Source organism: Corylus avellana, chromosome 8 (assembly GCF_965113065.1).
Source record: "Corylus avellana chromosome 8, dhCorAvel1.hap1.2, whole genome shotgun sequence".
NCBI lineage: Eukaryota > Viridiplantae > Streptophyta > Magnoliopsida > Fagales > Betulaceae > Corylus > Corylus avellana.
The window spans coordinates 9,014,844-9,040,845 of record NC_142497.1 but is presented as its reverse complement, the minus strand read 5'-3'; the positions used below and the strand labels follow the sequence as shown (position 1 = coordinate 9,040,845).

The following is a 26,002-nucleotide window of genomic DNA, read 5'->3' as shown; positions in this document are numbered from 1 at the left end:
CCGCTACCCTTACTAGTCCATGAGCCGCCTTATTTGCTCCTCTTGTTACATGTTCTACTCTCCAACCTTTAATTATCATTAATAAAAAAACATTTTAAATTTATTTTTAAAAGAATAGTGTTCTGGTTTTGATAAATGATAATCTAACCTTTTATTTAATTAATTAAAGTTTAAAGATAATCTAAGGTCGGTCAAAACAGAATGATATAATATAGATTTAAAAAAAGAAAAGAAAAGAAATATATCAAAATGGATAAAATATGTTTCATTAATTTTGATAAAAATACAATTTTTCTTTTATTTATAATCCAAGAGAGAGACAGAGACAGAGAGAGGGAGAGAGAGAGTGTGGTGCAGGGGCAGAGGATATAAATGAACCCATTCTTCATCCTACACAGACTCGCGCCGTGCACTTCTGTGAGATTCATTTCCCAAGCATCTCTCTCACTGTCTCTCTCTTTCTCAACCAAAAACCGTCTCCCATCTCTCCGATTCTCTCTCCGTACTAGGTATCTCTCTCTCTTCATTTTTTTCGTTTCTAGCTAATACAATCTTCAATCTTCGATCTCTGCTAATTACATGGACGCTTCTTCTATAGTGGATGGATTTTGTTTTTTGTTTTTTGGACGAATGGAATGGAACGTAAAAGTTTTGAGTTTTGTGCTCTAGGCGTTCGATGAATTTACGCAGCCAATCGGCGTTTTCTTTCCCAGATCTTTGAACACTTCTGAACTTTGGTTTCTAGCTAATACAAATTTCATTTCTTTGGATTTGATTTCTGGGTGTGTATCATTGTTGTCTCTCCTTTTAAATTCTGGGTTTTGATTTTTTTATCGTATGGATTGGATTTGAACTTTGTAGCATTTTTGTAATGGGTCTTACGTTCGTTTAGCATAATGAGTTTTGAGCAAATGTTCACGAGTTTTCGTTTTCTCTTTCATTCACTACCCATTAACTTTAATTATTTAAGGTAAGGCTAAAAGATTCAGGTTATCTTATCTGCGTATATTTGTTCTTTCACGGCTGAGCAAAATTTGATGTGAACTACACAGAGGGATTGTTTGTCAGATTTGTCTTTCATCAACTGTTTTGTTTTTCCACCCCTTAATTCGATGTTTACATTGCACCTATATTCAAAATTTGGTATGAACTAAGTAATACATTTGTTTTGTTTGAGGCTAACAGCCTAATTGATAAGATACACTACGGTGCAAATGTTACACTAGCGTTGCTGGGGTTTATTTATTTTTATTTTTTCCCATTTCTTTGTTTCCCACAATTTCCACTTCTATGTATTTATTTGTTGAAACAACTTTTTTGGATTTGTTGCAAAAGTGATATGTCTTTTAAACGTACAAGGGGATCTAAATTTTGTTTTGTGGCATTTGTTGGAACAGAACTATGGCATCCCATGTTGTCGGTTATCCCCGCATGGGACCCAAGAGAGAGCTCAAGTTTGCTTTGGAATCTTTTTGGGATGGGAAGAGCAGTGCTGAGGAATTGCAAAAAGTGGCTGCAGATCTCAGGTCATCCATCTGGAAGCAGATGGCTGATGCTGGAATCAAGCACATTCCTAGCAACACCTTCTCATACTATGATCAAGTGTTAGACACCACAGCCATGCTTGGGGCTGTTCCTCCTAGATATGGTTGGAATGGCGGTGAGATTGGCTTTGATGTCTACTTCTCTATGGCTAGGGGCAATGCGTCTGTACCTGCCATGGAAATGACCAAGTGGTTTGACACCAACTAGTAAGTGATATTAATTTCTTAATTTATGTTCCAAGAATATTATTAAGCTTGAAATGTATATAAATATGTATTTGTCAATGGTGCAATGGAACATGAAAGATGTATTTTTTTGTGCAGCCATTACATTGTCCCTGAATTGGGTCCAGATGTTAAGTTTTCTTATGCATCCCACAAGGCCGTGGTTGAATTCAAGGAGGCTAAAGCTGTAAGTGTTTTGATGCTGCCCATATTTCATACTTAGGGGGGTGCTATTTCAATTGCTTCAATGGTGGCAAATAATAGTGTCCACACAGTTGGAATAGCTGCATTTAGGCCCCATTTGGTTTGTGAAATAGGTATTCCATTAGGAAAAGGAATAGGTATTGCTGGGAGTAGAAGAGGTTGGAATGAAATAATTATTCAAATTCTTTAGTTTGGTTACAACACACATAGTTTAGCTGGAATTGAATCAAAATTACTAAAAGCCCCCCACATTATTATTATTTTTTTTCAATTCATATTAGAAAATAAAAAATAAAAAAACCTAAAAAAATAGTGGGTGGCCAACCACCACAATGGGTGGTTGGCCACCCACAGAAGCGACCGGGGGTGGTCGCACCACCCCCGAAGCGCCTTGTTATGGACTCACGAGGCGTTCCGGGGGTGGTCGAGGCCACCCCTGCAGGTTGTTGGGCGCGGCCACCCCTGATGAGCATCGGGGGTGGCCGTAGCCACCTCAAGATGCCACGGGGGTGGCGCACCACCCCCCACTTCTTCTCTTTAATTTCCATATTTTACTCTTTTTTTTTTTTTTTTTTTTAAAGTTTTTTAAAAAATATGGGTATTTATGTAAAATGTATTCCATTCTTCAGGAAATAGCTATTCATCTCATTTTTTTTTATAGGAATAGCTATTTTTGTGTGTAAAGGATTAGTGATTCCAATGTGAATAACTATTCTTAAGAATCGACTCTTACCAAATAAAAGAATGACTATTTCATAAGAATAGTCATTCCATTTCAAGGGTCTATTCTATAAACCAAACGGGCCCTTAAAAAAAGTTTTCCTTAGCTTTTGAAGTTTGTTATATAAATGAAAAGTTGCAGAGAGCAGAAGCATTTCCTTAGATGTTGATTATAACTGAAAAGGCATTTGATGCAATCTTTAAAATTGAATTCATGGTAAAAGGTTTGGTTGTAGCTTATTTTAATGCAGGATGGACTTATTTGATTATATGTGGACATGGGAGAATAATGATTCCTAGGATTGCCCCCGATTACTCGGAGTGAAATATATTAATAGTATAAAAAATTGAGATATATTTTGGCTTATACCTCAAAGAAGTTTGACGGTTCATGAAGCACATTGTATAATCAAGGGAGTGAATTGCAAATTTTACAAACCTACATAGGATCTTATATCTACCCTTCCCAACTTGTTCACACTCTTATCATATCACCTTATATTATGACCAGTGTAAGTGAGGAACATATCAGTCATTTGAATCCATCCACAGAATAGCCCATTACATGTAATTCGTACTACATGGAGTATAGGGGCAGATGTAGCCAAGTGGATCAAGGCAATGGATTGTGAATCCACCAAGCGCGGGTTCAATTCCTGGCGTTCGCCCATAAACAACTAATAGCTACTAGTAAATTACTCCTTTTTTTTGCAGATATCTTCGACATAGAAATGATTAAGGGAAGATCAAGAGCTGATAAGATGGTTCAACAATTTGTTAATTTTGAAGTTTTATTGTTGATCTCCACTTCTCAGCATCTTAACTGAATTCATTTGTTGTTGTTGATTTAAAGAATACCTCTATTAAGTCACTTCTCCAAAAGCTTGTTCCAAAATTGATGTTTTCACATCTCTGCAGCTTGGAGTTGATACAGTTCCAGTCCTTGTAGGACCTGTCTCCTACTTATTGCTATCAAAACCAGCAAAGGGTGTCGAGAAATCCTTTTCTCTCCTCTCCCTAATTGACAAGATTCTCCCAATCTACAAGTAAGTGGGTTTCAGTTATATTGAGTTGATCCTATACATGGATGTGTTTCTGTAAGTTCTGTATTCCAAGGATTTACCCTATGCAGGGAGGTTGTTACTGAACTGAAGGCAGCTGGTGCTACCTGGATCCAATTTGATGAGCCCGGCCTCATATGGGATCTTCATGCTCATCAATTGCAAGCCTTTAGTCATGCCTACTCAGCGCTAGAGTCATCTTTCGCTGGACTTAATGTTCTGGTTGAGACATACTTTGCTGATATTCCTGCTGATGCATACAAGATACTTACCTCTTTGAAGGGTGTATCTGGATATGGTTTTGACCTAGTTCGTGGAACACAGACCCTTGATTTGATCAAGGGTGGATTTCCTTCTGGCAAATACCTTTTTGCTGGAGTGGTTGATGGAAGGAATATATGGGCCAATGATCTTGCATCTTCCCTCAGTACCCTGAAGACTCTTGAGGGCACTGTTGGAAAAGGTATCCATCATGGTGTGCTTAATTGAATGATTCCAAAAGTCATTTAATCTGGCTGAACTTACTTGATGCTATCTATTATTTTCAACAGACAAGGTTGTGGTCTCAACATCTTGCTCTCTTCTTCACACTGCGGTTGATCTGGTAAATGAGACTAAGTTGGACAAAGAGATCAAATCATGGCTTGCATTTGCTGCACAGAAAGTAGTTGAAGTAAATGCCTTGGCCAAGGCATTGTCTGGACACAAGGATGAGGTACTCCTTTGTTTGTTTTCCTGAGTCCTGATTCAGTTTTCCCCCTCAAAATGATCACAAAAAATTTCTTAAATGTGCAGCTTTTAGAGCTGGATCTTATGAATTTTTCTCTTTTTATGTCTAACCTAATTCAATTTGGATATTTGATGATATTTGAGCACTGTATATTATCCCTTTTGATTTGGATGGATGATTTTTAGGGTTTTGCATTAATATTGTAAACCCATCAAGTTTTAGAAAGCAATATTTTATTAGCCAATGAGAAATAGCTTTGCATTTGAAAAACAAAATGGTGTCATGTGAACATTGTGTTATTTTCTTTGGTCATCGGGAACTAATCCTTTGAGCACATGGTGCATGATCTGAGTTTAACAAAGCATAATTTACTTGCATGTGACTATTGTCATTGGTTTTTGAAGCCCCTTTTGGTGATGCATATAATTTTTGTATTTGAATGTTTTTCAATACGATTCCCAGAGATTAACTCACATTTACCTGTTTCTAAATATTCGAAACTCGCTGATGCTGTTGCAATATAATTACAATTGAATTTATCAAAGTTCTTACATTCGCGCACATACAACAAATGTTTTTTTTTTGGGGTGTGGGGGTTCATTTAGATTTCTGTTGTTTAGTTATATTTATGCATGAAGTGCCCCTCTGTATTTTCTCAATGCTCAGTGAAAGTAAGTGCATGTTTGTTTTTGTGTTTGTATGTTGATATAAATTTGATATAATGTATTCCTATGACAAGGTTTGGTGAAAGTGCTTACATATATGCTTTATGTGTGAGCAGAGCATTCATGTTTCTTTCTTCTTTCATGATATAATTGATTTCTATGATAATGACATCTTAAATCTCTACATATGCATACAAGTATGGATGTGCGGCCTTCTGTAAATTTTTTGTTGTATGATATATTGCCATCATCCTCCATGATTTTGACATTCTGAAGCTCGAAGTTTCTTTTATTACTCCTTTGACCTTTGCCATTTTGTTTTGCTTGTTAGCCGCTCCTAGTGGTTCTGTAGTGACGTAGAAGTTGTTAACAATAGGAGTAGGTATATGACTTGAACCTTTATTGGATTCAGCCCAGTTCACTTTCATCTGCTTTAAGATGTATTCTTATGTTGGAAACTTGGGAATTATTTGAATTCAAGAAAATTGATATGGCTTGCTTTTTTGTTTTTAGTGAATTTGGGTTGGTAATATTATAAGCCATTGGGAGTACCTTTTCAGCTTCACATTTTCTGTATATCTGCAGGCATTCTTCTCTGCTAATGCTGCAGCTCAGGCTTCGAGAAAATCCTCCCCAAGGGTGACGAATGAGGCTGTCCAAAAGGCTGTAAGTGTTTGTGTACTTGTCCTTAATGCTTAAATATGCTGCAGTTTCACCTTACTTTGACTGCTCTTGTCTCTTCTTAGGCTGCTGCTTTGAAAAAATCTGACCACCGCCGGGCCACAACTGTGAGTGCCAGGCTGGAAGCTCAGCAGAAGAAGCTGAACCTTCCGATTCTTCCAACGACAACAATTGGATCTTTCCCTCAGACATTGGAACTTCGAAGAGTCCGCCGTGAATACAAGGCTAAAAAGTGAGCATTCTGCTTGTATAAATTTTGTTGTCCTGTAGTTCTGTGATTATTTTGAATGTGCATGTTATCTGAACCAAGTCTTCTTGCAATATTTTAGGATCTCTGAGGAAGATTATGTCAATGCTATCAAGGAGGAAATTAACAAAGTTGTCAAGCTGCAGGAAGAGCTTGACATTGATGTTTTGGTACATGGAGAGCCAGAGGTGAGTTTCTCATCTTAAATACAATTGCTTGGTGGGTTCTACTAGGCCATACTTGAGTAGAAGTTTTTAAAATCTTAATATTGTTGCAAATCAGAGGAACGACATGGTTGAGTATTTTGGAGAGCAGCTGTCTGGATTTGCCTTCACTGTCAATGGGTGGGTCCAATCTTATGGGTCCCGTTGTGTGAAGCCGCCAATCATCTATGGTGACGTGAGCCGCCCCAAGCCCATGACTGTCTTCTGGTCTTCCACGGCACAAAGTTTTACTAAGCGACCTATGAAGGGAATGCTGACTGGCCCTGTTACTATTCTGAACTGGTCCTTTGTTAGAAATGACCAACCCAGGTAACAAAATAGCTGTACCCTTTTCTTTTCTTTTTGCATCTGTCTTGTTTTGTTGGGTTTCAAGTTGTTTTTAACGCTGTATAATACCTTGTCTGTAGATTTGAGACCTGCTATCAGATTGCTTTGGCCATCAAGGATGAAGTTGAGGATCTTGAGAAAGCCGGTATTACGGTTATCCAGATTGACGAGGCTGCTCTAAGAGAAGGTTTGCCTCTTAGGAAGTCTGAACAGGCGTTCTACCTAAATTGGGCTGTTCACTCCTTCAGGATCACCAACTCTGGTGTTCATGACACTACCCAGGTTCATCTTACTTCTCTAGGCTCCTTTTGTCCTTTCTCAGATTCTGTTGGGTCAACATGAATAATAGTATTTTTTTTTTTGTAACTTCATCTTAACATGTGGGGAATGTTTGCCACAGTGCCAAAAAAACTTTAGATTTGGGAATTATCTGCTGTTAGCATTCAGAAATTAGTATTGAAAATTTAGGAACAAGTCTCAAAACAGAGGAAATGTTGTAATCATGGAATTATTTAACATAATCTAGTGGTGTGTGTGTGTAGAATTTAAACAGCATAAAACTTGGGCTATATATGCATATTCAGAAAAGATTGGATATAACCGTGAACATTCTTGTCTTGGACAGATCCACACGCACATGTGTTACTCAAATTTCAATGACATCATTCACTCGATAATAGACATGGATGCCGATGTGATCACCATTGAGAACTCTAGATCAGATGAGAAGCTTCTCTCGGTCTTCCGTGAGGGAGTGAAGTATGGTGCTGGCATTGGTCCTGGTGTGTATGACATCCACTCACCTAGGATCCCATCTACAGAAGAAATTGCTGACCGAGTGAACAAGATGCTTGCAGTCCTGGAGACCAACATTCTGTGGGTGAACCCTGATTGTGGCCTCAAGACACGCAAGTACACTGAAGTCAAGCCGGCTCTCAAGAACATGGTTGCTGCTGCCAAACTGCTTCGCACCCAGCTGGGTAGTGCCAAGTGAGTTCAGAACATGCGAAAATAATGGTATTCTTGCATTGAGAAGGGGATGTATCTACCAAAGTTTAAATAATGTGACTTATTGTTGAGATGCGTCTTCTTTCCTTCTCCTTTATTATAAATTTTTTCCCCTCTTTCTAGGAGGTGCTGGATTCCTATTGTGTTTAAATATGGTCCATGGGGCTTTTTTTATATTGAATTTCTTTCATCTCTACAAGCTGTTGTGTTTTGTATGCTCTTGTCGGGGTATATTTTCCATATAATGGAACTGAAGAATGAAAAAATATAACTTGTTAAACAATTGATTGAGTAATGCTATTTAATAAACTGCCATATTACTGATATAGAATTTAAAGATATGACAATAAAAATCAGTTATTGGATTAATACTCTCACATACTCCAAACTATCATCTAATGGACAATGTTCTTCCCAATTTTTTTTCTTTTGTAAGGAATCGAGCGATATATAAATCAAAACAACAGAAGTACAACGTTCTATGAGGATAATGTCTAAAATGCAACTAGGAAAGGACTTGTTTCATGTTATGGGATAATACTTTCTTCGCTTGGCAATGAGCTGCAACATTGAGATGTCATCTAACATGGTAAACCTTCCAATCTTGCAGACAATTAAGCAATTCTCTAGCCTCAATAAGATGACCATAATAGCACCAATTCCTCCCATCTTTACTAAGAGCTTCCTAAATTTTCAATTGCGATAATACCTCCTAAATTATCAAAAAATTGATAATGTCCTCTCAAGACTAGCAAAAAGGCAAAAATGACCATACCTTTTTTATTTTTATTTTTTTTTCTTTTTTATTTTTTTATTTTTATTACTATTATTATTATTATTATTTTTTTTTTTCATTAAGACAAATAATCCAATAAATTCAAAAAAAATAATAATAATTTCGACACTTTTTTTTTTTTTTTTTTTTTTTTTTTTTTTTTTTTAAATTAGTTTTAGTTTTTGTTGAATTTTTATTTTTATTTTGTTAAGGATATTTTCGTCATTGGGGGACATTGACAAATTTGTATAGCTTGAGGGAAAGATTGTCTCAATTGAAATTTTTGAGGTGACACTGTCAATTGGTAGTTTGAGGAGAGTATGTGTACTTTTCAAAAAAAAAAAAAAAGACTAATTTATACTGTCACTTCATTTTACTTGTATGACAGCCGTATATCAGTCTACTAAAGAACGCTAGTCCAAACTAAAATATTTGTTAGTCCCACAAGGTAGGCTTTGTCTCACTATTTCCTTTCCTCTGCAATTTTACCAAACACAAATGCGTTTTAAAAAAATCATAATTTCAAACTGCGCGTTTTAAAATCGCAAACTTAAATAAACCCTATGAACTCCATATCCCACATCCCACGTGTCATCTTGCCTTTAAAGTTTTGGGAGCACGAGAGAGAATTTTGACATTCATTTGGATTCTCCTCCCTTGCGTACGTCCGAATTCAAATTTGGGCAATCATGGTAGATCTTGAGAGGAAGAAAATGTGCAATAGTTGTATGAAAGAGACAAAGAACATTCACTTTGCCCTTGCATGAAGTGATCTCTACGTGAGCCAGGGCAAGGGATCGGATCTCTGAATTCTTAAACAACCGAAAGGGTCAAAACACAAATTAAAAAAAAAAAGAAAAGGAATAATTATATCTAAAGAAAACACAAAAGATTGATTCTCTTCCTACCACAAATCAATCTTCCCTTCCTTGCATCTGTTTATATATAAAACCAACGTATAACCTGAGCTTTCATCTGCATCAGAACAACAGAGAAAGAACAACAACAAATATTTAACGTACAGAAAGAAAAAAATAAACACATTTATTTAGATCATGGAAACCAAGCAACAAGTTCCTGCTAATCGTGTTTATGAGGATATTGATCCTTCAACGGAGTGGGCAAGAGAGCAAGATCATGACACTCTAATCCTTGTTCTACCAGGTCTGTTTCATTTCTTTTTTTTTTTTTAAAAAAAATAAAATAAAATTGGGGTAAGGGCATGTGTTTTCTCTTTCAGATTTAATATATTAGCAAAATATGCAGTTGAGTATGTTTATGGTTCATTATATTTGTTTAGGTTTATGAGTTTAACTTATTGAGATTATATTAATGAGGTTTTTAATAATTTGTTTGGGTTTGCGATTTTAAAAATAGCGATTTAAAACGTGATTTTAAAAACACAATTAAGCGTTTGAAAAAATCGCAGCCTGATCTTTAAAATTCCACGTTTTCAAAAAATCACCTCCTTACATGCGATTTGAAAATGCATAAAATATGCGTTTTCAAATCGTAATTTTTAAACATTCAATTCCAAACAATCTATTTTCTGCGATTTAATTTAAAAATGACGTATGCACCCTAAATGATAAAAGTAATTAACCGAAAATAAGATATTGAGGAAAAGTTTACCTAGAGGATTAATTAAGAAATAGGATTAATAGTAGAATAGAAAACAGGAAAAGGTAAAAACCTTTTTTATATTAATTACATGATATATGCCTTATAAACATAACCATCTCTTGAATATGCAGGTTTTAAAAGGGATCAACTAAAGGTTCAGGTGACCTCAACTCGTATCCTGAGGGTCTCTGGCGAACGCTTGCTTGATAACAACAAATGGCGGCGTTTCCAAAAGGAATTCCCCATCGCGTCAAATATCGACACTAATTCAATCACTGCGAAGTATGAAAACGGCATGCTGTACATCAAACACCCTAAATTGATGACGCTGACAAGATCACGGGAACAGGCAATGTTAAATTATTACTTATCTAAATAATTTAAGTTATTTAGCACTTTTTTGTACGTTTAGAAATATTTAATTGAAATGCAACATGATTGATGAAGACATGGTTCGAACTCAGAATCTCTACAATGATACCATGTTAAAAACATGTTTGAGAGATAGAACTTTTAAATTAAAAACGCTTTTTGACAAAAACTTCATTTTTAAGCTTTTACTATAAGTGGGTTTTGACTATTTTTTGGTTTTTTTGACCTTTAAAAGGTGCTTTTACTAAACATATAGTATTTTTTTTCTTCAAACAACTTTTTCAAGTGTTAAATGCGCTTTTAAGCCCTCAAACACATACCTAAACAAGTTCTAAATTATCACTTTGTTCCAAAAGAGCGTTTTTGTCATTTATAGAATAAAAAGGTATATATATATATACTTTTGAAATTGTTTATCAAACATACTAACTTTTGTTTGGTACGACTTTTTAAATACTAAAAGTACTTTTTAAGTTTTCTAACACAATTCCAAACAAGTTTTCTAAGTATAAACTATATATCACATCATTTTTTTAAAACAAAGTATATTTCATGATGTTTAATCATTTAGTTTATATTTAACCAGGCAAAACCAGCTGCGGAAGCTAAGCCCAAAAGTGATCAGCCACGACCGATTCTGAAGAGTGCTCAACAACCACCTGCGGTGGCTCCGAGGCCTCAACAAATGCCGAAAAGTGACCAGCCACGACCGACCCAGAAGAGTGCTCAAGAGCAGGCTGCTCAACAAGTTTCTTCAAAGTCGCCAGCCAATGCGGATAAACAAACAGAGGGGAAAACCACCGCACAAGCAAAAGGTAACGAAATTAGCGAGGCGAAGAAGGATTCCCAAAAGACGCCGGTACTGGAGATGGAGAAGGAATTACCAAGCGACCATGCAAATAAGAAGCAGAGCACATTATCGCCGGAAGCCGAGAAAGAAACGATCCGTTCGTCGGAGAAAGCCGGAAAAGTTGCAGGCGCAAGTGAGAAGCAGAAAACTCATGGGGATGGAAAGAAGAAGGAGAAACGACCAATAACTGAAAATGATGAGCAAGAGGGTCGTTATACGCAATGGGTTTATAGTTTGGCGATGGAGCTGAAGAAGCCGAAGAAATTGGTCAACTTAATTGTGGCGGCACTTTTGGTCGTGGTATTTGTGTTATATGCTAAACATGCAGCCAAGCAGCCTATTAGCGAACCTAAAAGTAAACTCCCATAAATGTATTTTATGTGTATATGTTCAACTTGGTACTAGCTAATTCAGATGCCAATGAATTTATTTAATAATGTGGCATTTCATTATGTTTGTGTGGAAGAAAATAATGATCAAACATTTGATTATTCATTCAAATGGAGAAAATATAGAATTTTATTTATTTATTTATTTAAATGACTCTAGCATAAATTTTATTAATGTAACATCCTGAGCAGATCACTCAACAGAATTAATATCATAAATACATTGGAGTACTTACTCAAGAAGAACATGTTTCCCGTGAGAGGTAGCGCTTCCTTCGCAAGACAGTGAGTCTCTCCATTTTGCCTCTCGCCTAACATAATTGACCTTCCATTTGTGCAAACATTTCAGTACCTTTTTAGCATCCTTAGGCTCTTGTTTGTTTCGTCATAAAATATTTTTCGTCAGAAAATTTTCCTTAAAAACATTTTACAGTGTTTGCTGCGTACGGAAAATCACAATTATATCTATTAAATCAGATGAAAAATTACGAAAATGTCCCGACCAAGTCTTAGAGGTGCCCTAACCGAGTCTTGCAGGAACCCTGCTACGACTCACCCGGGACTTACCCGGACCTCACCTAGACCCGATTGTGATCCTGCCGGGATCAGCCCGAGACCTGTCGAGGACTCAATAGGGACATTTTGCTAATTTAGATTTTAATATGATTTTTCGAACATACCAAATACCTGCTTTTCTGTACATGCCTAATACTAGAAAATGTTTTTCGCATATTTTCCGACGTTGGGTCCCGATCAAGTTTCGGGCGAGTCCCGATGGGGTCCAAGGCACGTCCGGTCAAATCCTAGGCGGGTCCTGGGCGAGTCCTGACGAGGTCCCGGGCAGGTCCCGTCGGGTCCCAATCAAGCCCCAGGCGGGTCCTAGCGGGTCCTGGGCGTGTCCATTGATTTTAGAATGAGATGATCAAACTCGGAAAATGGTTTACAATTTTCAAAAATGTAAACCATTTTTCGAAAATTAAAGAAGAATTTTCAGTCAAAGGAAAAATACTTTTCGTTGACTATTATTTAACGTCGTACCAAACACCCGAAAATACAGAAAACATTTTTCAAAATTCATTTTACGGCGAAACAAACGGAGCATTAGCCAGGTGGCCATACATACTTTAATTTGTTTCATCTTTCATTAAAACAAATGTAAACAAATATGAAAGAAAATGTACTAATAACTCGAGTTGTAGAAACAAATGCATTAATTTTTTGAATTTATTAAAGATTAATTCGGTGCTTAGGTCATGGAAGAAGCAAGATTTTTTTGACAAATAGTCATCCCATCACATTCACATTTTAGATAATTTGCTACAACAAAATTGCTTTCTAATGAAACAAATTATGCTGGTTGTCACCAAAACTGCTGCTATTCAATGCATATGTCGGAAAATTTAAAGAGGTTATGTCGGTAGCGTCGTGTTACCCGCTTATTTAAATGGGTTGTGTCAAAATTGAGGTGTTTGACTTGTTTAATTAAATATATCAGGTTCAAGTCACAAAAAATAATAATAATAATAATAATAATAATAATAATAATATAAATTTACGTCTTTTTTGAAATGACATAAATAGTGAAAAAAATGACCTTAACTGATTCACGTCATTTATCATTGGTGGTTAAATCTAGAGTCGAGAAATTTAATTTACATCATTTAAATGCCAAACGGCAAGAATTGACAGACAACTTAATTGTTATTATTATTATTATTATTATTATTATTTATTATTTTTTTTGTTAATGTTGCTTGCTCTTAAACTACGTAATGTAAATGTTTCTAGAGGAGAAAGATCAACACTGGCTTGCTGTTGTTTCAGGCACTACTTATAATAAAATGTGATAGTTGTTTGTAATGCCTCGCTGAGGACTATATTTCTATTTGTAACAATTACAAGATATACACTTGGCTTTGAAATACAAAATACAAATGTAAACAACTTATTTGAAGATAAGTTTGTTGACAATATACCACTTTGAATATTAGATAAGATGTTATCTTATATTTCATTTGACTTGGTCTTCGACTTTATCTCTACTTGCTTTATCTAGTGTATCCAAAACTGAGGAGGTTATTCTAATACGCTCCTACAATCCTAACGTTTGAGAACAAATGTTTTTATCAAAAAAAAAAAAAGAGAGAACAAATGTTAAGATTGGCACGAAGAGTTTCAAACCGGGTGGAGACTAATGGCTTGGTAAGAACATCAACTATTTCATCTTTACTGGAAAAGAACTTGATTGTGAGCGACTTATGAGCTACAAGATCTGAAACAAAATGATGATCGATTTCAATGTGTTTTGTGCAGGCATGAAATGCCGAATTGGATGTTAAGTACGTAGCACCAATGTTATCACAATAGAGAATTAGCTCTGCCGAAAGAAAAACACCAAGTTCCCAGAGTAGTGATTGAATTCAAAGTAATTCCGTAGTGGCGTCAGTGAGGGATTTGTACTCGAATTCAGTATTGGATCTAGAGACTATAGGCTGCTATTTGGAAGACCAAGATAACATATTTCCACCAAAAAACGTTCAATAGCTTGAGGTGGACTTCTTGCCGTTAGGACAACGTGCCCAATCAACATCAATAAATACAACTAATTGAGAGGAGAGACGTTGCTTGATGAGGAGACCGTACATGATTGTATGCTTCAAGTATCTAAGGATATGTTTTATGGCAAACCAGTGTACATCAAATGGATCACTAGTAACTAAAAGACTTTGTTTACAACAAAAGCGATGTCAAGTCATGTTATAGATAAGTATTGCTGCACACCAACAGTGCTAGGATAAATAGTGGGATCAGACATGGCGAGATCATCAAGGGGCCAAGATCCTTATTTGCAAATGTAAGAGACAGTGACCGGATTAGATCATCCATAACAGAGATATAAGAACCTGTCAAAATAATATCGTCCACATAGACGAGCAAATAATTGTACCCCTGTAGAATTAACTATGAATAACGAAGTGTTTGATTTGGAACCAGTGAAACCCAATTCAAGAAGTAGATTACTTAGACATGAGAACCAAAAGTGCAAGGGGCTTGTTTGAGGCCATACAAAGCATTTTTCAAAAAACACATGGCATTAGGTTGCTGAGGATGAACAAAACCCATTGACTCAGACATATACATTTTCTCAGTGAGAAATCCATGAAAGAAAGCATTGCTAACATCAATCTGCTTAATACACTAACCAGACGACACAACAATAGTCAAGACAGTCCAAATGGTTATAGGCTTAACCACAAGATTATAAGTCTCCTGATAAGTGCTAAAATATTTATATTTTCAGCCTTAACTTGCATGTTTTAATCATTTGGTTTTAGTTAATTAGGCCATTTTAATTCCTTTTTGTGTTTTTCATACTTTTGCAGGCTTTTGGAAGAAAATTAAGTAAATCTAGATGATTTGAGCTCAAAGAGAGAAGATGGGAAAAATTGGAGCTCCCTGACACTGTGATCGATCACAAGGTACCTGCGATCGAGCACAGTACCCGAGCGGATCACACAGAAATCAAGCCAGGAGCGATCGAGCGCATGACAGAAGAAGGATCGATCGCAGACCTGCGATCGAGCGCACATGGGTTGCAATCGATCGCACCCGTGCGCATTAGACACATCAAGTGGCGGTCAGAATGTCCTTCTTTCCATATTAGGGTTTTCCAACTCCCAATTGTAATAGGTTTCGAAACCCTACGAAATCCCTAGGTTTACTACTTTGTCAAGGACTTCTAAAGCCTATAAATAGACCCTTAAGCCTATAGAATAGATATACTTTGTAAGGAGAAGAAAATGAGCTCTTCAAGTTCAAGTCTCGGGTTTATTCTTTCCCTTTCCTTTCTTTTCTTTATGAAGATGTTTAACATCAATTTTATGTGTAGCTAATTTAATTAGTATGGCTTGATTGAAGCCCTAGTTATGTTTAGTTAATATTTCAATATTAGCGTCTTTGTGACGATCTTGTTGTTCTATTTAACTTGATTAATGCCTACTTGCATGAATTCTTCATATGTGTGTGCCTGATCAACATATGCATGTGGTATGAACTAGTTAGTTAAATCAATTTGGATGGCCGAGTCCTGGGTTTAACATAAGTAACAAAAGAATCCACACCGCGATTCTTGGGTTAATCAACATGGGGAACCGGGAGTATATGCCATGCCCTAGGCCTCATGTGTTTGTCGATTTCCATAGAGTATATGCTTTCCTAAAGAACAACTTAGTATACATCATGTTAAATCCCTTAGAAAAGAAAAGAGTTAGAGTATACGCCATGCCTAACTCGTTGCTTAGGAAAATCTATAGCTTAAGGAGTATACTCCATGCCCTTCGGTTGACAAACATTAGATATGCATAACATGATCAAAGCATTGGCATATTGTTATATTAGCTAAATATAATTAGTGGTGGATATCAAGCCCCTACTTTTTATTATCATCACTTAGACAATCAATCTTTGTTTTACTTAAGGAATTTATTTTTAAACAAAAATTCAGCAATCCTTGTGGGAATGATCTTGTACTTGCACCATATACTACTATGTTGACCTTGTGCACTTACAGGTAAAACGTACAATTATTTACCTATTAATTTAGGTAGATATTTTGCACATCAAGTTTTTGGCTTCGTTGCCGGGGATTGCGGCAAATTTTTTTTAGAATTATTTTCCTTTAGCTTTGTTATTTTAATTTTCAATATTTAATTTAGTTATAAAAAAAAAAATCAAACAGATTTTTCGTTTTCCCTAACTTCTCTGTTTTCTGTTTCAGGTTGCGGATTGGCATTCTGTGATTGCGATCAATCGTCAGCCAAGTGCGATCGAGCGCACTGCGATCGAACGCACCAACCTGCGATCGAGCACAGTTCCAGGGAGCATCCGAACCAGCAGCACTGAAGGTGCTTGACTGAAGAAGTAATTCAGTTGATGCAAGGTTGTCGATCTCAAGCCTCAACCGTTCTTCCACTCAATCCTGAAATAAGATTTGCAAGAGAATCCAATTGGGCCAAGACCATTAGAGGCAAATCCACCATGGGTGAGGAGACCAATGAAGCAGGCATGCGTTCCAGCAAACCTCCATCAACCCTCATGCATAGCATATCAATCGGAGGTGGATGGCAGCTATTATATCTCTCCTCAAATCCTTAATGCATTGACTCACTTCAGAGGCACAGCTACTAAGGATCCCAACTTGCATCTTAAGGAATTCTTTGATTTATGCAAGTTGCAGCATGTCCAAGGCCTCACTCCAGAAAGACTCAGGTTAGTCCTCTTTCCTTTTTTCTTGAAAGATAATGCTAAACTGTGGTACAATTCCTTGCCTGCAGATTCCATCCATACTTGGGAAGAATTAACCGCCAAGTTTCTGAACAGGTTTTTCCCAGCCCAGAAGACAAAACAACTTAAAAGGGAACTTCAAATGTTCCAACAACGAGACGAAGATTTGTTCTTTGAGGCCTGTGATCACTTCAATTCACTGCTTCTAAAGTGCCCCCATCACAACATCCCTCAAGATGATCAGGTACAAATTTTCTATGAAGGATTAGATGATACTAACAAAGGGATGGTTGATTCAGCTTGTGGGGGAACACTTATGGAGAAGAGTAGTGAGGAAGCTGTGGAACTTTTTGAGACATTAAGTGAGCATTCACAGCAATTATGTTCAAGAGGAAGAAGAGGAATCAAAAGCAAGGGCATGTATGAAGTAAACCTCAATGGGGGATCAACCAATTAGTTGGCTGCTGTAGAAAAGAAGTTGGACATGATTGTTAAGGCCATGACTGCTCAGAAAATCTCACATCTGCAACAGGACACACCAATCTAGGTATATGCTATTTGTTCCCATTTAGATCACACCACTGAGACGTGTCCTTTTGCAAAGCAAGAAGAGGTGAATTTTGTGGGACAAAACAATTACCCCCACAAAAACAACCCATACTCCAATACTTACAATCCAGGATGGCGCAACCATCCAAATTTCTCTTGGAGTAATAATCAAGGACAGCAGAAAGGGCCCCAACAAGCAAGCCAACCAACTCAAGAGTCAAAGATGAACCAACTGGAGAATATGATACATAACCTGGTGACTTCACAACAGCAATTCACGGCTGATAAAAAACAATTCAATACAAAGACTGATCAAGCCATTCAAAGACTGGAAGTGCAAATGGGTCAGATGGCAAAGGAGCTGAGTGAGAGGAAGCAGGGAGAATTTCTAGCTCAAACAATACCTAACCTAGGGAGTCACTAGCAGCTGAAGGCAGCCACAGTTCTGAGAGGTCCTGTTCCTACAAGGGTACTTGAGCCAAATTCTAAGCTCAAGTGCAGCTCTTCACACTAGAAACTTTACAGTCACAAGTAGACGCGTTTGAGCAGTCCAGAACCTCAAGCGTATCTACTCAAAATAGTGGTACTGAGGCCACTAAAGGCGGGACAAGTGTGCTTCGCTTCAAGTTTGGGGGTGTGCTATGAGCCATGCTTTCCAAGATCATATCGACCATCTCCCGGGTACATTCTTTCCTTTACTTAGACACATTGGGGACAATGTGTCATTTAAGTTTGGGGGTATGGGCACACATGTTCACACACACTTTGTCCCAATTTCATGTTAATTGTTTTGTGTGTTTGTTTGTATGTTTTATATATATATATATATATATGCATGTTCATGTTTGTCTTAAAATTCTGGTTGATCTTAAAGAATTGTGGCTTGAATTCATCAGTGAGCTTAAAATTTTGAATACATGATCTAATGAGTGAATATGTTAGTTTTGTTACTTGTTTAGGATAGTTAAAAAATCACATGTTTGATATGAGTACGCAAGCACATCAGCACATGATTTGTGAGGTATGACATGAGATCTGATGTGTGTTTCTGCATCTTGGATGAAATTGGATGACTTATTAGATGACACTATGGCATATATTGTAATGAAAAAAAAAAAAGAAAAAAAAAGTGAAATAAATGATCATTGATGGCTTTTCACTGAGTAATTGGACCTCTTGCCTCAAAGCATTGAGTGTTCACGTCAAAAGGTGAAAAATTTGGATTTGATCAATGTCATGGTTAGTTAGTTTTGTACCCTTTTTGACTCGAGTTAGTAGGTCCTTAGGGGTGTCTCTACACCTAATGCCCTAAAACCATCTGATTTGGGAGTCATTGACTTAACACTCGCTACAAGGGTCAATTAGAAAGCTTAAGGGAACCAACATTGCACAACCTGACCAAAAAAAAAAAAAAAGGAGAGAGAAAAAGAAATATGCCATTGTGTCATTCTAATAGGAATTTCAGTGACTTCTGAGAAAAAGAGACATTGCATATTGGAAAGATTTGGAATCCTCATAATTTTATGCTAATTCACTTTACACTGTTTTCAAACTTGTGATGTTTTAGCATGTCCTTTGTAAGTAATTGCACTTGAGATTCCAATTCATTGTGAAGATCGAGTTCATCTTTTTAAGCTTGTTTATGAATGAAAATCATAATCTTGAAAGTGATGCTTTAATTTTTGGAATAACATGAACTCTTGCATGATGTTTGCGGGTAACATTTCTGGAAAACCCTTACGAGACTTCACTCGTCCTCCAGAGAATTCCTAGAGGTTTAAAAGGCTTGTTGCATATGCTAAATGCAATCGTAAATCCCACGAAATATGGATTTATCTTTTTGTTTTCTGTTTTTCCATTCCTATTTTTAGTTTTGTATTACTAAGGGACTAGCAATATGTAAGTTTGGGGGTGTGGTAAGTGCTAAAATATTCATATTTTCAGCCCTTAACTTGCATGTTTTAATCCTTTGGTTTTAGTTAATTAGGCCATTTTAATTCCTTTTTGTGTTTTTCATACTTTTGCAGGCTTTTGGAAGAAAATGAAGTAAATCTAGATGATTTGAGCTCAAAGAGAGAAGATAGGAAAAATTGGAGCTCCCTGACACTGCGATCGATCACAAGGTACCTGGGATCGAGCGCAGTACCCGAGCGGATCAAACAGAAATCAAGCCAGGAGCGATCGAGCGCATGACAGAAGAAGGATCGATCGCAGACCTACGATCGAGCGCACACGGGTTGCAATCGATCGCACCTGTGTGCATTAGACACATCAAGTGGCGGTCAGAATGTCCCTCTTTCCATATTAGGGTTTCCAACTCCCAAAATGTAATAGGTTTTGAAACCCTACGAAATCCCTAGGTTTACTACTTTGTCAAGGACTTCTGAAGCTTATAAATGGACTCTTAAGCCTCTAGAATAGATATACTTTGTAAGGAGAAGAATAGGTGCTCTTGAAGTTCAAGTCTCGGGTTTATTCTTTCCCTTTCCTTTCTTTTCTTTATGAAGATGTTTAACATCAATTTTATGTGTAGTTAATTTAATTAGTATGGCTTGATTGAAGACCTAGTTATGTTTAGTTAATATTTCAATATTGGCGTCTTTGTGATGATCTTGTTGTGCTATTTAACTTGATTAATGCCTACTTGCATGAATTCCTCATATGTGTGTGCCTGATCAACATATGCATGTGGTATGGACTAGTTAGTTAAATCAATTTGGATGGCCGAGTCCTGGGTTTAACATAAGTAACAAAAGAATCCACACCGCGATTCTTGGGTTAATCAACATGGGGAACCAGGAGTATATGCCATGCCCTCGGCCTCATGTGTTTGTCGATTTTCATAGAGTATATGCTTTCCTAAGGAACAACTTAGTATACATCATGCTAAATCCCTTAGAAAAGAAAAGAGTTAGAGTATACGCCATGCCTAACTCGTTGCTTAGGGAAATCTATAGCTGAAGGAGTATACGCCATGCCTAACTCGTTGCTTAGGGAAATCTATAGCTGAAGGAGTATACGCCATACCCTTAGGTTGACAAACATTAGATATACATAATATGATCAGAGCATTGGCTTATTGTTATATTAGCTAAATATAATTAGTGGTGGATATCAAGGCCCTACCTTTTATTATCATCACTTAGACAATCAATCTTTGTTTTACTTAAGAAATTTATTTTTAAACAAAAATTCAGCAATCCTCGTGGGAATGATCATGTACTTGCACCATATACTACTATGTTGACTTTGTGCACTTGCAGGTAAAACGTACAATTATTTACCTATTAATTTAGGTAGATATTTTGCACATCATCTCCCCAAAATCAACTCTAGCCTACTGAGGAAACCTATTGGTAGCCAACCGTGCTCTATACCTTTAGTACTGCCATCTGCCTTTCTCTTGATACGAAAGACCCACTTCGAGGAACAAGACACCATGTTCCATTCTTTAATAATGCAGTAAATTCATCAGCCATTTTCATCTCTCCAGACAACATGTGTTAACTGCAGATATTTCACATAACCATATGGTAGTAATGCAGGCTTTCGAATTTGATGTTGAGACCGAGTAGCCATAGTGTGAGAACGATGTGGAGAGATGGTGGAATCTGAGAGTGTGGTCGAGTATGTAGGATTGGAAGACTAGAAGAAGGAAACGTTAAGGAAGGAGTTGTGGCCAAGTTTGTGATATGTGGAAGACTAGAAGCAGGACACGTTGAGGAAGTAGGTACCATGTTCTTTGAGATAGGAAGACAAAGTTGACCCAAATCGTGACTCACATGATAGGAAGATGAGGAGTGACATGGGGCTGCTGGATGCAAAACCGTGTTGTCATAGGAGTCATGTGGAACATAATTTTGAATCGTGTTCTTTAGGTGGGGCAGAATTTTGAATTTTGATGCTCATGAACCCAACATTCAAGTCTTGAAGCTAGTTTATGTGAATCCTAGTAATCGTTTTATGGCATCGATTGAGAAGTGGAGAGTTATGGAGTGTTGTAAGTAGGATTGCAGTGTCGAAATCATGGAAATTGAAAATAATGTGATAGAAATATAACTCTAGTGTTTGGGTTATACTGCCTTACCATCAATTGTGGTTAAGACTTTGTATATATAGATAGAACTGTTACAGGAGATGACATAGAGATTCCAAATATAAATTCAAATTAAAAATGGTTTACAAATAAGATAAGCTAGCTAATATTATTTTTATCACAACTAATGCTATCATTATCTTCACTTGAGTGTACGTTTGAATTCTTGATAACATGTAGAGAGTTATCAGTTGATAACTCTCTAACGCGCCACCTCAAGCTCAACGGTAGAGGATCGACGGTGAGCTTATCACGTAGAAAGGCAAACCATGAAGATGAGAGGGGCTTGGTGAATATATTTACAATTTGATCTTTACTTGAAATAAACCGAATGTCAAGTGTCTTGTGGCGTACCATATCACAAACAAAATAGAAATCAATTTCAACATGTTTTGTCCTAGCATGATAAACATGATTATAAGACAAATAAGTGACCCCAATGTTGTCGCACCAAAGAATGGGAGGTTTGGAGGGTTGCAATCCAAGTTCAGTGAGCATTGATTTAATCCAGATAATTTCAGCTGCTGCATTTGCAAATGCTTTGTATTTGGCTTTAGTAGTAGAATGAGCTACAATAGGTTGTTTGTGACAACTCCAAGAAATTAATTTATTATCCAAAAAAATATAATGAGCACCAGTGGAGCGACAATCATCCATATCACCTGCTCAGTCAGCATCAGAAAATACTTGAAGAATAAGGTTTGAAGATCTCAGAATGTGTAACCCATAATGAAGTGTCTGTTTGAGATACCGAAGTAAACGTTTGACTCCCTGCCAGGTGATGCATGAATTGAGATAACTTATTTACTGAGAAAGATAGATCAAGTCTTGTAATGCATAAATATTGTAAGGCACCCAAAGTGCTGCAAAATAACGTGGGATCTGAGAATAATTCACCCTCATATGCGGACAACTGAGTTGAGGAGGTCATATGAGTGCCCACTAGCTTGGCATCAAGCATATTGTTACGTTTGAGAGTATCAATCATGCAACGTTGCTGAGAGAGGTACACACACGTGAAGCATTTGAGCACTTTAATACCGAGAAAAAATTAAGAGGGTTGAGATCCTTCATAGCAAACTTGACATTTAATTCAACTAGCAACTTGGGTATCTCTAATGGTCTTGAACATGTTATGAGAATGTCATCAACATATATCAAAATATACATAGTGAATGCAGCAAACTTGTGAATAAATAATGACGTATCTGATAAGGAACCATGGAAGCCAAGAGCAATGAGTTTCATGCTTAATCTTGAAAACCAAGCTCTTGGGGCTTGTTTCAATCCGAATAAGGCTTTTTGGAGCTTGCAAACATGATTGGGATATTGATGATGTGCAAATCCAGGGGTTTGTGACATGAAAACCTGGAGGGATGCATTATGGATATCAATCTGATGCACAGGCCAACTAGCAGATATAGCAATAGATAGAACTAAACATATCGTAGTGGGCTTGATAACATGGCTGTAAGTCTCTCCATAATCAATACTGGGCTGCTGGTGAAACCCATTTGTAACTAACCGAGCTTTGTATCTTTCGATGGAACCATCAGCTTTTCTTTTTAACTGAAATACCCATTTGCAACCTATAATATTCGGAGCTGAAGTGGAAGGTACCAAACGCCATGTCTGATTTTTGAGTAAAACATCAAACTCAAGATTCATAGCTTTTCATCAGTTTTCATACTTGACAGCCATGGTGTAGCAAGTGGATTCTAAAATTTCCGAAAGCATAGTGGCAAGAAGGTCGTGGGAAATTGGGTATTTTATGGTACCATCATTGAATATTTTCGGTGTGGAGATATTATTTTTGGATCTAGTTATCATGGGCTGATGAGATGTTACTGGGGGGGTCCACATGGGTTACTACAGATTGGATTTCTAGGTGTTCTACGGGTTCAAAGGAGGAGGGGGTTTTGAGGTGGTTAGGTGTGTGGTTTGTAGAGGTTGAAGATAAAGTAGTAGATAAGGTGGGGTTTGTTGTGCATGAAAATATAGGAGTGTGGTTTGGAGAAGGTGGAGATAAAATAAGAGAGAGGATGGAGTTTGGTGTGCACGTGAATATAGGAGAAGATAAATGAGTACTTACTTGTGATGAAGATGGAGCCAATGGTGAAGCTTCAAGAAGAGACCTAGTAATCATGACAACAGGACTCGTGACTGTATGAAATTCAGGATGTGCAGTGAGAGTAGAAGATTGCGACACGACAACAGAAGGAAATAGACTTTCATTGAAAATAACATCTCTTGAAATATATATTCGAGACAAAGAGACGTGAAGGCACTTATATCCTTTATGAGAAGGACTGTAACCAAGAAATATACACTCCTTGGAATGTGGCAGAAGTTTGTTTGAATTGTATGGACGAAGGTTTGGCCAACACGCTCACCCAAAGACACGTGAGGAGGAATAATCAGGTAGAGAATGGAAAAGTACTTCAAATGGGGTTTTGTGTTGAAGTAATTTTGTAGGCAAGCGATTAATTAAATAGGAAGCAGAGATAAAAGCATCATCCCAAAATAATTGGGAAGATAAACATGAAAAGGAAGTGCAAGTCCAATTTCGACAATGTGGTGATGCTTACTTTCAATAGCACCGTTTTGTTGATGAGTATAGGGGCATGAAAGATGGTGATTGATTCCTTGTTCAATTAAATATTTATTTAGAGATCGGTACTCCCCACCCCAATCAGATTGCACAATTTTAATTTTGGACTCAAAATAACGCTCAACATAGATATGGAATTTCTTAAAAATTGGAAGTACATCACTTTTACAAGAGATGGGGTAAACCCATGTTAGCGACTGAAGGCATCAAGAAAGGAGACATAAAATCTAAAATCATTTCTAAAAGACATTGGAGTTGGTCCCTAAACATGAGAGAATATCAAATGAAGAGGAGTTGTGACTCGGGTTGCAGAAGTTGTAAAAGATAATTGGGTACTCTTGGATCCTAAGCACGCCGAGCATGGAGAAAAACTTTTATTTTTGGAGATAGGGAGCTGAAAGGAACTAAGGACTTGATGAACAACCTCTAAGGCAGGATGACCAAGCCGAGAATGCCATGTAGACACGGACGCACATTCACCCACAAATGCAAAGGGAGCGTGGGAATTATTGGAAGCAAAAAAAATAAAAATGATATAAGCCATGATTACTCAGGCCTCAATGTAGAAGCTTCCCTGTAGCACGATCCTTCAAAAGAAAGTAAGAGGGGTGGAATTCAAAAAATGTGTTAGTGTCTTGTGTAAATTTCTGAGCATAAATCAAGTTTTTGCATATATTAGGCACATGAAGGATTAAATAATGTAAAGGCAAGAGAAGTAGTATGGAGTTGAGAGGTGCCAATGTGCTTAACGGAAAGCCTAGCCCCCATTACCAATTTTAATTTCATACGTGCCCATGTAGTCATCAACCTGGACCTTGAGGTTGGCAAGATCAGATGTGAGGTGGTGTGTGGCTCCAGAATCCGGATACTAGGTGGGATCAGATTAAGTCTAAGAAGCAGTGTGATAGGCATGCACGTAGGGGAAGAATCGTGTGAGCTGGAGTGCTCAAATCATTGATAACATGTAGTTGCAAGGTGCCCAATGCAGTTACAAATCTGGCAGATTGGGCAAGGGGCTTGATTGAAGGGAGGGCTCATTGGCCACGTCCCCGGCCTCGATAGTTGGGGCTGTGCGAGTAAAAACCACCACAGTATGTGGAATGCTTGCCATTGCCATTGGAGTAAGACAAACGGCTAGAGTAGGAGTGATGTCCTCCACGGGAAAGAGAGCCTCTGGAAGCAATGTGAACACCTGAAACAGAGAGATTAGGAGAGGTAATATTGTGCTCAAGACGGGATTCGTAAGCAAGAAGATGACTGTAAAGTTCATCAATGGAGATTGGATCCACCCGGTTTGTAATTGAGGTTACATAGGAATCATATTCATTATTGAGTCCTGCAAGGAGAAAGGACATAATATCATCACCATCCAATGGCTTATCAATGGCAGCCAAGGTATCAACCAGCTTGGTAAATTTCTGAAAATAGTCAGTGATTGACATGCTTCCCTTCTTGAGAGTGGTAAGCTGAAGGTGAAGTTTCATCGAGCGAGCATGGGCTTTGGAAATGAACATAATTTCCAAAGTGAGCCATAATCCCCGTGCAATGAGGCACTAAACAACATGAGCAACAATGTTGTCAGTGAGAGAGGAGATCAAGATGTTGAGCATAAGTTGATCATGCACGTGCCATTGAAGCCAAGCTGGGTTCTAGGACGAAATTTCAATGGCATCATCTTTGGCGATAATGGTTGGAGGATGGCTCTTAATAGAACCATCAATATAGCCTTGAAGATCTTAGCTTTTGATGATAGGCAAGATAGCAAGCTTCCAAACTAGAAAATTGGTATGCATGAGTTTGTGATGCAATGTGACTTCG

The 26,002-nt window shown here is 37.3% G+C and overlaps 2 protein-coding genes and 1 non-coding gene across 3 annotated transcripts; 2 read left to right on the top strand and 1 right to left on the bottom strand.

Annotated features, from left to right (window-relative positions):
- The first annotated feature begins 333 nt into the window (after nucleotides 1-333).
- On the top strand, nucleotides 334-7,919 carry LOC132163356 (5-methyltetrahydropteroyltriglutamate--homocysteine methyltransferase). Its single transcript, XM_059573615.2, has 12 exons — nucleotides 334-509; nucleotides 1,398-1,751; nucleotides 1,869-1,956; nucleotides 3,612-3,739; nucleotides 3,826-4,217; nucleotides 4,306-4,469; nucleotides 5,735-5,815; nucleotides 5,896-6,062; nucleotides 6,160-6,265; nucleotides 6,360-6,610; nucleotides 6,709-6,910; nucleotides 7,254-7,919. Exons 1-12 carry the CDS (start codon nucleotides 373-375, stop codon nucleotides 7,620-7,622), a joined length of 2,439 nt encoding a protein of 812 aa, XP_059429598.2. The 5' UTR covers nucleotides 334-372; the 3' UTR covers nucleotides 7,623-7,919.
- Nucleotides 7,920-9,411: 1,492 nt separating this feature from the next.
- On the top strand, nucleotides 9,412-11,716 carry LOC132164528 (uncharacterized). Its single transcript, XM_059575050.2, has 3 exons — nucleotides 9,412-9,575; nucleotides 10,166-10,383; nucleotides 10,993-11,716. Exons 1-3 carry the CDS (start codon nucleotides 9,467-9,469, stop codon nucleotides 11,623-11,625), a joined length of 960 nt encoding a protein of 319 aa, XP_059431033.2. The 5' UTR covers nucleotides 9,412-9,466; the 3' UTR covers nucleotides 11,626-11,716.
- Nucleotides 11,717-25,421: 13,705 nt separating this feature from the next.
- On the bottom strand, nucleotides 25,422-25,560 carry LOC132164827 (small nucleolar RNA Z247). The gene has a single exon (XR_009438430.2). It is a non-coding gene; the product is annotated as a small nucleolar RNA Z247 (small nucleolar RNA).
- Nucleotides 25,561-26,002: the final 442 nt, after the last annotated feature.

Coding starts and splice junctions, on each gene's coding strand:
- LOC132164528 (XM_059575050.2), top strand. CDS start 9,467: ATGGAAACCAAGCAACAAGTTCCTGCTAATCGTGTTTATGAGGATATT. Junction 9,576..10,165: donor TCTAATCCTTGTTCTACCAG/GTCTGTTTCATT, acceptor TTGAATATGCAG/GTTTTAAAAGGGATCAACTA. Junction 10,384..10,992: donor TGACAAGATCACGGGAACAG/GCAATGTTAAAT, acceptor ATATTTAACCAG/GCAAAACCAGCTGCGGAAGC.
- LOC132163356 (XM_059573615.2), top strand. CDS start 373: ATGAACCCATTCTTCATCCTACACAGACTCGCGCCGTGCACTTCTGTG. Junction 3,740..3,825: donor AAGATTCTCCCAATCTACAA/GTAAGTGGGTTT, acceptor TACCCTATGCAG/GGAGGTTGTTACTGAACTGA. Junction 6,266..6,359: donor TGGTACATGGAGAGCCAGAG/GTGAGTTTCTCA, acceptor GTTGCAAATCAG/AGGAACGACATGGTTGAGTA.